The following is a 12,197-nucleotide window of genomic DNA, read 5'->3' on the forward strand; positions in this document are numbered from 1 at the left end:
TCGTTATTTGGTTAGTGATTCATTTCGTAACTAAACATGAGTATAATTGTACGTTTCAAACAAACACAAGATAAACAATAATATAATGGTTAACAAACGATGTGATGAAGGACACCACTGCATCAAATAATGCAACACTTAAATTAATAATAAGTTTTTATTTATTTCAACAATTAAAAAAGTCATTAATAACATAAAACAAACATTTAAACAATCAAGGTTATTAATCAAAAGAGTCTAAAATAAAATAAACAGTTCAAAAAAAACTTTCAATTGTATAGTTTTAACCGATTTATCTTCTCTCAATGCTTGTTTTACTCATTAGTACTTTTCATTTTTATCCAAAACACAACTTGGTGATTCTGTAAAAAATGACATCGAATTATAAAGTTGTGTTTACGTTTTTCGGCAAAAAATGTGTTATGGTAATCAAAATTTTAATCTCAAGTTTGTTTTTTATATTTTTCAAGTAAATTTTTGATGCAAGATTTATTTGTCAAGTAAAAATAAAAAAAATTCAGGTTTGTTATTTTGTTTTTTTTGAATAAATATTTGAACCAAAAATGATAGTTAAGATATGAAAAAATAATTTAGGAATAATAAGTCCAATAATTTGGGGTGTCCAATGTCCAGAGTTTTAAAAAACAATTTATCAACTTCTCAAATTTGTCATAAAAATTGAATATTTTTATCATAATATTTAACTTAAAACAAATTACTCAATTTGATACCAACTCGAAAACGACTAAGAAAATAACACAAAGTGTTTTTGTTGTAACTTTAAGTTTTTTTATAATCAGCGGAGTCTTTTTCTTCAACAAAGACTCGATCAGTAAATACTGTTTTGATTTTTTAAAAAATAATCAGAAAAATGTTATTCGAAAAATTATTTTTATTTATCAAGTTCGGCAAAATTATTTGTTTTGTTTTATTTTATTAAAAATTGGAAAAAACATACAAAAAATAAACGTATTAATATTATAATTACACGATAATTAAGTTTATGACGATTAAAAATAAAAAACCTTTAAATTTGATTATTTTGTGTTAGATAAATCGTTGTAATTCAATTTTTTTTGCTTTCTACGTGATAAGACAAACAATGTAAATAGTACGCCAATAATGATCACAGCAACTATGAACAAGACCCCAAGCACAGCAACGCCCGTTGAAAGTAAAACAATTTGAGTTCTCTTTTTATCATCTTCATTAGCAATTTCGATCTCCATTGATTGTTTCACAAACCCTATTTTCAACCCAATACAGGCATTTCCTTTATACAAATCGACTTTTTGTTTGTTGACAGTGAAGTTCTCAAAATAGCAATCGGCGAAGTCAAAGTCGATGTTTTTAGCTGAATGTACATCATCTAAATAAAAAATGCAGTTCACAAAGTTGCACGACTCAAACACAACATTTTTATAATAATAAGAATGATAAAATGAGGTATTAACAAATGTCGAGTTGATATAGCGGACATTGTCATCATCTCGGTAATAAAATTTGGTGTTTTCAACAAACAGTCCCGATAAGACATTATTTGCTAATGTGAATTCACTGAAATGACTATTTTTAATTGTCAAATTGGAGAAAACGGATTCGTAAATATCTGTTGAACAAAAGTGGCAATTCTCAATGGAAGAGATATCGCGATATCCACTCGTCTTCACGGAACTAATTTTTAATGTTTCAAAAGAAGAATTATACAACACAATAGTTTTAAATGTAGATGTGTAAATAGTATTGTAAAAGTTATATGTTAAGAAATTTTTAAGCAACTCAAAAACAACATCAGAAAAGTCACTGTGATAAAAGCCTGTTTTGTTACTTGTGAACTGATTGAGTGTCAAATGAGTTGTTTGTAACTGAGTAAACGTCGAGTTGTAAAAAGTCGCTGATGTTGTATTATCAGGTAAAATGTAATCAAGGATCTCACCAACCGAATCGAAATATATCGAAGAAGTCATTTCATTAGGATTTGTAAAATTGAATTCTCCGACAAAGTTGCAGTTGGTGTAATATATATTTGTAGTTCCTTTAATAACTGTCAATTTATCTGCGCATGTGTATTGATAATAATATTGGTTTACGTCTGTTGATTGTTGGGATAAAGCGAGAATTGAATAAAACAACGTGATGAGTGTAAAATACATGATAAAGTTTTTTAAAATTAAATTGTAGATTGGTATTTATATACAAATATTATTTGCTATAATGAATTAAAATCAAATTATATATTATAAACAACTATTGAACAACATAAATCCATTCATTTATGAATGACAAATTCGTCAATTATAAATAGATAAATTTTAAAACCAAAATCCTATTGTTAAAACTAAACATTTCAAAAAATAAAAAATAAAATATTATCAAATAAAAACGTTCATTAAATAAAAGCCGATAATATTATTTAAAATCAAACTTTATACTATTTAATTATAATTTTAATGTATCAAATTCAGATATAAAAAAGCACAATTTATTTAAAAACAACGCATGTAAAAATAAAAATCAATTTACTTTTCTAAAAGGATATTTGTGTTGGGAAAGCATTTTCTTTGATTATTTTGACTGTTTTTAACACTTTAACATTGATCAATTTTTCGCACTTCAAAAAACAGTATCTTCCTATTGACTCCAATCTTGATGGCAAAATAATATCTTCCAGTTTTTCACACCCATAAAAACAGTCATCTTCCAACGAAGTCACTGTTTCTGGTATATCTATTTTTACGAGTGATTTACAACAAGCAAAACACCAAAAAAAGAGTAGCTGTAGTAGAAAATGTGAAACGGTAATAAAATACATTTTTGGGACAAACCCCTTAATCGACAATAACATTATTTAAATAACAAAAATTCTAATAACACAATTCTAATAACATTTTATTAATAACATTATTCATAAAAAAATACAACAATTTGTTTAAATTTTAAGAGAGATGCCTTTCTCTCGCCGATCATCACTTATTATCCCAAGCTGCAGCTTATTTTGATGGTTTTTACTGGGGTTTTAAACCCAGTAATAGACATTTCTCATAGTAATACTACTTGAGAGGTTTTGTTTCGCTAAGGTTGTTGCTTTCTATTATGTTAATGGATACAAACGAATTGATAAAACAGATATGAATGAAACAAACAGTATGCAATAAATTGTTTTTTTCGATTTTTTTTAAATAATTAAATTTTTTAATTAATCATTTATTAACCCTGAATATATAATAAAGCTATTACAGTAGGGGGAGTGAGGGGCTTGACGATACTGAGGGGCTTGACCTATACTTTTAATGGTTTATTTACTTTATTTAAATAAAAACTATTTTTAACGTTCTATTTAAAAACACAACCTTGACTTATAAGTTATAGTTTATAAACAATAAAAGTATTGGTTCATCCTTAGCATAAAGTCAGAACTTGAAATTGTATAAAAAGGACTTGGGTGTTTGTTAGTTGTTTCTCAATTAAGTCATCAGTAGGCGTCAGTCTTCTTGTTTGATATGGCTCTTGTTGTTGGTTCAGCTCTTGGATATTCCAAGGTAAACTTTCCTCTTCGGATTTGACCAAATATGTTGGTCTAGGCGGAAGAACAAAAAATTCCAAGTGTTCTCTGGTATAAACACTGTTGTCTTCTTGGAACAACCTGGAAGCCTCTTCGATAAAATGAACATTTTCTTGATCTTTCCAATATTGACTCCAACAACACCAGAACGGTTATATAATGCAATAATGATGTTTTTGCTTTGCTCTCTAATGCTCCCAACACTTTATTGGTATGACGAGCAATGGAAACACAAATATACTCTCTCTGCTCTCCTTATTCTCTTAGAACTTGTCGTGATCTGCCATCACTATCACTATGTTCTCTCATCCAAAAATCAATTCAATTTGAACCTCGCCGTCTTCAGTTACTGAAAATTTGGCGTCAATTGATCTTTAATTGTCAGAGTATTCAGTAAGTTGGTGTTTTAACAACTCCAAATACACAAGCCAAATGGTGAGACGAGTTGGCTTGTGTGAGGAACAACTTGTCTATTATTGCCAAAGGAAATCCTTTGTAGAAAGAAGTTGTATTTGTGCTGTCGTAGAAACATAAATAATTAAAACTTTGTGAATTAATTCTTGGTTATTTCAAACAATGAAAATAAACCATTCAATTTTCTTCATAACATTGAAGGTAGTTAACCTTTTCTTTTCAAAAAAACGTTTAATTTTATTTTGGATAAGCTAAGAATCTTTTTCTTTGACATTTTTTATAAATTATTTATAGTTTTTGTTATTTTATAAATAGAACCGGGAAAACTCTGTATAGTAAAAAAGATAATAAAACAATAGGTCAAGCCCCTCAGTTTCGTCAAGCCCCTCACTCCCCCTACTGTAAAAACTATTAAAATTATAAATAATTATTTTTTAAAAAATAACATTTTAAAACAAAGGAATAACAATTTAATAGTTGGGAATTTTAAAAATGAACAAATCGGTATTAAACATGGGAATATTATAATAGTGTCATATCAGATAACGTAAACATGTAAAGTGGTTTATTTTCATCATAGGTTGTCAAAATATATTCATAAAATAACAATAATTCACCACCTTAATATTTGTTACGAGGCGCCTAGATTGTTGAATACCATTTTCATGAAGTCCAAAGTTTAAGATATGATAAAGTAATAGTCTAAAGTCACAATTATAATAATTTACATGTTGATTGTTAATAGGAACTAATTATCCCAAGATTAAAAAATATTTTCTATAAACAAGGTTTTTAACACTAATTATAATAGAAAATGTTCAACATTTCATAATTGTACAAATCTATATTTCCCATAATTTATCGGTGTTTTGGCGCAATGAAATATAGAGAGAAAAAAACAAAAATGTTGAAAAAAAGAAAAATGAAATTAGTTTGAATTGATTGGACAATTTTGTAAAGTTTCAGTTTTTTTCGAAAAATTAAAATGATTGGTCGTTTCCAAATTGTGCACATTTATTACAACTGGAAGAAGTCCTTATCATTAGAAGTTATTACTAAAGGTTCGGATTCATTTCTAAAGTTCCATGTTTATTTTCTTTACTGTATGTGTAATTTGAATATGAACATCATATATAATTATAAATAAATAATATCATTTTATCGACTTTTTAAATAAATAATAACACGAAATAACACATGAAAATTTTAATATAAAAGTAATTAGTTCAAATATTAATATTTTTATTAAACAAGAAATAATTTAATTTAAAAAAATAACATGCTTTTTAAAACAAATAAATAAAAAAATCAGTTCATGATACTTGAATCGGTCTTCCTCAAAAACGTTATTCTTTATTTACAAACACTCTCTGACATTATAAATTTCATTACAATAAATAAGAAATGTCAGGAATCAATCAATACTATGTTTATTAACACATACAATTTATCACTCTCAACTCCCGCAGGCAAAATTTTAAAAATGTTTCCAAGTCTTCAAACTTTGTATTTAACTCGACTCCCTCCCAATGTTGGTCGTCTTAACGTTAAATCGATTTCCCAAATCGATGTGAGTTTTTCTGATAAAAAGATGAAACTGACCGACTTCTTTAAAAAGTCGACTTTTCCTCCAAAAATTCGCAATTTACGAATTTATAGCAAAAGCATTGAATGGAAAACACCAACTTTTAAAAAATTTACAAAACTTGTCGAAATGTCAATTTTCCTGTCACACAATTCAAAAGACAAATTTAATATAGTTGTCGTTCCCTCTCTAAAGAAAATGAATCTTTTTATTCCATTGCAACGCCTTGTAGATATTCAAGACTTCGACTTCAAAAGTTCAAGTCGAGTCCAATTCAATTTAATAGTCTCATATAAGAGTAAGAGCCTTACACCAGATTTCAGTGTTTTTGAACGTTTTAAAGGCTTAGAAAATGTTAAAATATATGTCACGTTTTTGGCACCTGAAACTCTGAATTTAGAATTTATGACTCATTTCGACTTTTTCTGCAATGAAAGAAACAAAGAAAAATTAAAGCGACTTACGGTGTTTTATACTTTGGGAGGGAAGTGTGAGTTAATTAAAAACACCATTGAAAAGTGCTTTTATGACGAACTTTTAGTGTTACACATGAGCGGCACGTATTTTCGAAGAGGTGTGAATGAAGCATTTTTAGCTGACACTTTTCAAAAAGTAAATTTTGATCTTCAAAGTTGTGAATTTTTGAAATCGATTTTTTTTGCTAAATGTGAATTGTGAGAAATTGATTGCACCAAAAAGTGTGACGATAATGAAAATTTATATGGTCAAAGGGTGTGTGAAGTTTGATGAGTGTATGCTTGAAATCGTCAAAATAGTTAATTACAGTGGAACACCCTTACTTATTAACTCCGACAATTTGAGAGTCATTACATTAAATAGAACCCTTCGTTCATTGTTAAAGTTCAGTATCAAAGGGGTTTTGTGTGATGAAGTTATACTCACAGATAAAATGATAAAAACAGATTGTTGGTTCGAAGAGAAACAAGTTTTTAAATATTTAATAGAAAATGGCCAATTTACTGTGTTCAAAGCACTCTGCGCGTGTGTTACTATAACGGACAAAGTTAAAACATTTTATACAAGACAACTGGAAGGAGACCTCAGTATTATACCTTGCACAGAGTTCAATAATGAGGGAGAATATTTTTATAAAACCTAATATTAGGTTATATGATATTAACCAAATTATTTATTAAGGTATTTTGATTAAAGTTGTTAATTGTATGTGTGAATATTTTGTTTTCATAAATTGTGTCGACTCACTTATTATTTATAATTAGGCACCATAGTTTTTATATATTCAATACATAACACGGTTTAATTAATTATTGGGACTTAAAAGTCATTATATTTTGAAAAGTTAATGGTTATGAATAATTATTATTTAAGATCAGAATGCTCTTTTTTAAGTAAATATTTAAACAAAGAATATATTATTAAATGATTTATCAATTTTTTAAAAAATTAAAAATTTTACAACTTAATACATAAATAATAAAAATAGTTGTTTTTTTTCAATTACATTTTTCTAGTTAATACAAACAATTGTTCCTTGTCACCAATTCTTTTTTAGTTAAATAATAAGGAAATTCTTTGAACATTACCTTTTCATTGCATTTTCTGGTTTCATACATTTTAATTCTTTGAGGGCATCTCATTGGTTGAGGATTTTGTGCATCTGGAAAAGGGTAATAACAAATTCTGAGGTCATAAACAGAGTTTCCATTTTTGCAAACGAAGTATACAGATGTACCATAAACTCTTTCCATTATTGATTTTAATTCTTCCAAGAAATATAAAGTGTTTGTTTTTACTTTCAAGTAACTCTCTTGCAACACTTTCCATATATCAACTTTCTTTCTCAAATTTATGGCAGTTCTCAAATAATCAAGTGGGGTTTTATATATGTTACTTGTACAACTTCCATGTTTGTCCCATTGATATCCTACTAATCGGCACGCATCTAGAGACATCCAATATTTTGCAATATCTCTTTCTAATTCTTTATCATCAAGCATCATTCTTTCGACTTCAGTGACAATATAATCGTTTTCACAACAATAATAATCAACCCTTTTTCTAATTTGTGGCCAATACCCATGTAGGAAAAATCCTTCTTCAATTTTATCTGTTCGGTGTGATAACGTGCATATTAATCCAGAACAAACCTCGCCGAGCCAGTATTGAGAAAACAACATATAATGGAACCGTTCGATTTTTTTCCGTTTCGGAAAACACATACGATAATGTGAAATAGCCACTGTAAATGGTCGGACTATGTAACTTGGCAATGGAGAAGTTACTTGAATATTTCTTTCTTCACTTGATTTTCTACTTGGTGTCGAAGTTGTAGAACTTGAAGCATCAGATTCATCTGAAGAAGGGTAATCCACCAAAAGTTTTTTTGCAGCTTGTTGTGAAGTACTTGGTTTTTCTTCTTCTAATTTTCTTTTAATTGATTTTTTGGGTTCAGTTGTTGGTGTTTTGGGTTTCTCGGGTTGACCAAAACAAACAGAAAGTGTTATCATCAATAGATAAATCATTATATTATATTTAGGTATAAACATGTTTTTATTGTATATACATTTGTTTTAAATAAAAGAGGATAATAATTGTTTAGTTTTTTGAAGTTATAATTTAACAATTATAATTTTTAATTTAATTATTAAAATATTTTAAAAAATAATAAAATAGTTGTATTTTTTATATCTGGTAGTTATTCTTTTAACCATTTTGATTCACAAAAATAAAACTATTAATAATTTAAGTTATTTTGACTCAAAGTAAGACTTTTCTGTTGACAATATTATCCAAAATATTATGAATGGTTTGCAATTTCCCCAGATTAAAAAATTGAAGAATCACTTGAAGTAAATAATAACAAAGTAAATGATAACATTAATCAGAATCGAACTGAAACAGTCTGTTTTTTCGTATTAATTGCTATTTACATATATGTACTTCATTTGAGCATATTTTACCTGACAAATATGAAAAACGACATTTATGCACACACTATGTAGACACTAAATGTGGAAGGAACGTGTACGCATTATAAATGACTGAGGGGTGGACTCAATTTGATAAATATTTAGATTATTTTTTTTCTAAAAATAAATGGTGATGGTCAATGTAATTTTGTGTCACATTACATTTTTTATAAAATAATAATGTTGTTTTTTTATTATTAAAAATATTATATTATATTATTTGTGATTATAACTATGAAACAATCAATTGTTATTCATTGCGTGTTTTAGTACTATTTTCAGTGTATTACTTATGTTTAAAAATGAATTTATAATTTACATATTTTAATTTTAAAGTTTTGTATTTGTTTCAATTTTAACAACAAAATATTTTAATAAAAAGTTGTTTTTTTATTTATCTTTTAACATTCAATTTATTTTATGAATTGTATTGTATATTTGGTCGAATTAACACAAATTTTTGATACTTTTAATGATTATTATTATTAACCCTTCAAGGACGAGAAAAATCAAAATTTGTAAAAAATAAAAATCTTAGTCAATTGTAATGTAAATGTGACTTTTTTCTTTAATTTTTTCAAAAAAGCTAGACACCCTGGAACGACCGCTCTAGTATATTTTATGGTAAATTGTTATAAATTATAGTAAAAAAGTGAATTTTTTGAAGTTGGGATGAACAAAGGTTCACTTTTTGCTTGATCCTTTTAGAAACAAGTCACAGTTCAATGGAAAAGTCAGATCAAACATTTATTGAGATGTCTACAACCTATCACAATAATAAAAATAATTATACAATATAACAAAAAGATAATTGCATCGTAAAACATACTATTTCGGAATATCCAAAATCAATTGCATCATAAAATAACAAAAAATATAATAAAGCACGGACTTTGAGGTGTATTGAAATTTTATTATCAATTGATCTCAAAAACAATAACAAGGAAAAATAAATAGATTTTTTAGTAAACTTTGAAAAATACAATAATTTAAAAATTGGGTTTTACTATTTTTTTGTAAAAGAAATAAAATAAGACGTAAAGACACTTTTGTTTGTTCCGACTTTGAAAAATAAATCTTAAAGAAAATAAGTGTAAAATAAACAAAAAATATCTAAAATACATTTTCAAAAGTATCAAAAATCGCAAAATCGAGAAAAAATTATAAAATCAACTTTAACAATAAAACTAGTTGCATTTAAATAAACTTTGATCACCACGAGGTTTTGTGATCATTCGTTGAAATTTCACGTCGTGCAACTGTCGAGGAAGCAAGGTATTAATTCATTGTTTGTAATTTGAATTTTTTATCATTTTCAAACAAAAACAAAAGGCAAAACGTGTTTTATGCAATCTATTTAAAATATAAAGATTTGTATTTGGTAAATAATTGTTTATTTTGCAGCCACTGTTTATTCATTTTCGAATTATGCATTTTTGGGCAACAAACAAAAAACTTATGGTAAATGTATAGAGATAATCAAAAACAAAGAAAAACACAAGTGTAAAGACATCATGATATATACCAAAGTTGACACTTTAAACAATAATTTATAATAAAATAAATCAATATATTATTAATAATTTATCATGTTATTTATAATAGTTTTATAATTATAATTGTTATGTATAATAGTAACAATCAACAAACATAATTTTGACACAATAACACATCAACAACCACATCTTTATCACAACTTGATTTTAACGAAGTGATAAGTGATCACATTGATATAACAATGTTCTGTAATTAAAACAGTATTGTATTTTATGTATAATTATAACAAAAATGGTATAATCACCTTTATTTATAATGTTATAATTATTAAAAATACACAGTGTTTGTAATAAAGCGCGTTTTGACTGAAATACATAGTTTGAATTCAAACAAAACAAATAAGCATTTAATTTATATAAACAGAAACACACTGGTTTAGTGAATGATAAATAAAATGATTATATGTGATATAATTGATGTAGTTGTTATATAGATAAAAATTTAAATTATTTGGGTGTTAGAATTGATTACAAACTATATTTCTAATATTATTTTACCATTAATAATATAAAGTTTAAAATGATAATATAATAATCATTATAGTTTAATTTATTTTTTTAAATGACAATAATGGTAAAATAATGTTATTTAAACACACCAAATAACAAAAATACGATAAAAATTATTGTTTTAAAAGGTATAATTTTAAAGAATATTTTAAATTCACAACACTTTGTTATTCCACGACAATGGATCAATAAGAAACAGGCAAACAAATGTCACTTATAATATTATTAACCGTTATAGTTAAAAATATTAGATTATTTATAATGTATCGTATATTCGATTGATTTTGTAACGAATTGTGTTTTGTGGTTTTAAATAGACGTTTTTGTTAAATTTTTTAAAAATAAATACAGTGTGGTTACCCCGTTTTGTTCAATTGTTTTAATAACGCAAAACATTTATAGTTATTTTTAATTAATGAATACTATTTTAACAAATAAAATGCAAAAAACATTTTTGGTGTTTTTTATTTGTAGATTGCTAAATAATAAAATGGTTAAAATTGATTAAAAGTACTAATTAAATCTTACATAAAACAACGTCACTTGCTACAAAACAAAAAAGTTTGTGATAAAACAAGAAAATACTTGACATAAATTAGAATATACACAATTATTGAGTTGATATTTCAAGATTTGTGATGAATAGATTTATAGTTCAAAGTTGCACTGTTTTAAAACTGAAAATGTGCAAAACCAATTTATAATCAAAAATTATCATTTTTAATTCTTATATCCCAAAAAACAATTGAAGATCTAATAAATATCTTAAATCAACAATAAATAATCATGTGAAATAACACATTAATTTCTTGTTTTGTTCAGAATCTAAATTCAAAAAATAAATAATTACTTATTACTATAAATAACTTTGCCGCTTTGCATCTAATTTGACAAAAAAATGCAAAAAACTGCCTCATCATCAGAACTCAAAAAATCACATTAACTATCAAATGGTGAAGTTATCACCATTGGAAAAGAGAGATTTAGATGCCCAAAAGCACTCTTTCAGCCATCATTCCTTGTTTTGGAAGCATTAGGTATCCACGAGACAATTTACAAGTCAATCATGAAGTGTGATGTCGATATCAGAGAGGAGTTGTACTGAAACATCGTCTTTTCAGGTTGAACATCAATGTACTCAGGAATAAACGAAAGATTTGAGAAGGAGGCGATTGCAAATGAGAAAAGGATAAGTATAATCAAGGCTGTTTATTCTTGGCTCAATTTAATTATATTTGTTTAGGTGTTTATTTGGTTTAGTTTACTTTTAATCATTATTGTTATAATCAATCATACAATTGTAATAATTCTACTATCAATCATATTATTCAAAAGTTGATTTTTATTGTTTATTTATAATTAATATTTCTATACTATTTATTATATTTTTGTCACGCATTGTATAATGTAACCAAACCCGCTATTTTTTCGACTTAAATTGATGTTTTATAGCGTTGTTTTACCATATAAGATAATTATTTTATTGTTATTGTTGTGTTAGTTGAATAACAACCAAAATTAATAGTAAGTAGTGGGTTTTTATTGTAATATTTTGTTGTTATTTGGTTCTCTAAGTATTTTAAGTTTGAGTGGAATCCAATTTTTTATTTTAAAAACAA

General features: G+C 26.1%; 3 protein-coding genes across 3 annotated transcripts; 1 reads left to right on the forward strand and 2 right to left on the reverse strand.

Moving 5' to 3' along the window:
• Positions 1 to 1,037: 1,037 nt before the first annotated feature.
• On the reverse strand, positions 1,038 to 1,537 carry EIN_233300 (hypothetical protein; the record flags this gene model as incomplete). Its single annotated transcript, XM_004256082.1, has 2 exons — positions 1,038 to 1,354; positions 1,522 to 1,537. The coding sequence occupies 2 exons, from the start codon at positions 1,535 to 1,537 to the stop codon at positions 1,038 to 1,040; spliced, it is 333 nt and encodes a 110-aa protein (XP_004256130.1).
• Positions 1,538 to 5,291: 3,754 nt separating this feature from the next.
• EIN_233310 (hypothetical protein) lies at positions 5,292 to 6,681 on the forward strand (the record flags this gene model as incomplete). Its single annotated transcript, XM_004256083.1, has 2 exons — positions 5,292 to 6,103; positions 6,261 to 6,681. 2 exons carry the CDS (start codon positions 5,292 to 5,294, stop codon positions 6,679 to 6,681), a joined length of 1,233 nt encoding a protein of 410 aa, XP_004256131.1.
• A 373-nt stretch (positions 6,682 to 7,054) lies between these two features.
• On the reverse strand, positions 7,055 to 8,089 carry EIN_233320 (ribonuclease 2 precursor, putative; the record flags this gene model as incomplete). Its single annotated transcript, XM_004256084.1, has 1 exon — positions 7,055 to 8,089. The coding sequence occupies one exon, from the start codon at positions 8,087 to 8,089 to the stop codon at positions 7,055 to 7,057; it is 1,035 nt and encodes a 344-aa protein (XP_004256132.1).
• Between the last annotated feature and the right edge of the window lie 4,108 nt (positions 8,090 to 12,197).

This window comes from Entamoeba invadens, assembly GCF_000330505.1.
Source record: "Entamoeba invadens IP1 unplaced genomic scaffold scaff_1105074726317, whole genome shotgun sequence".
In the NCBI taxonomy this organism is placed as follows: domain Eukaryota; phylum Evosea; order Mastigamoebida; family Endamoebidae; genus Entamoeba; species Entamoeba invadens.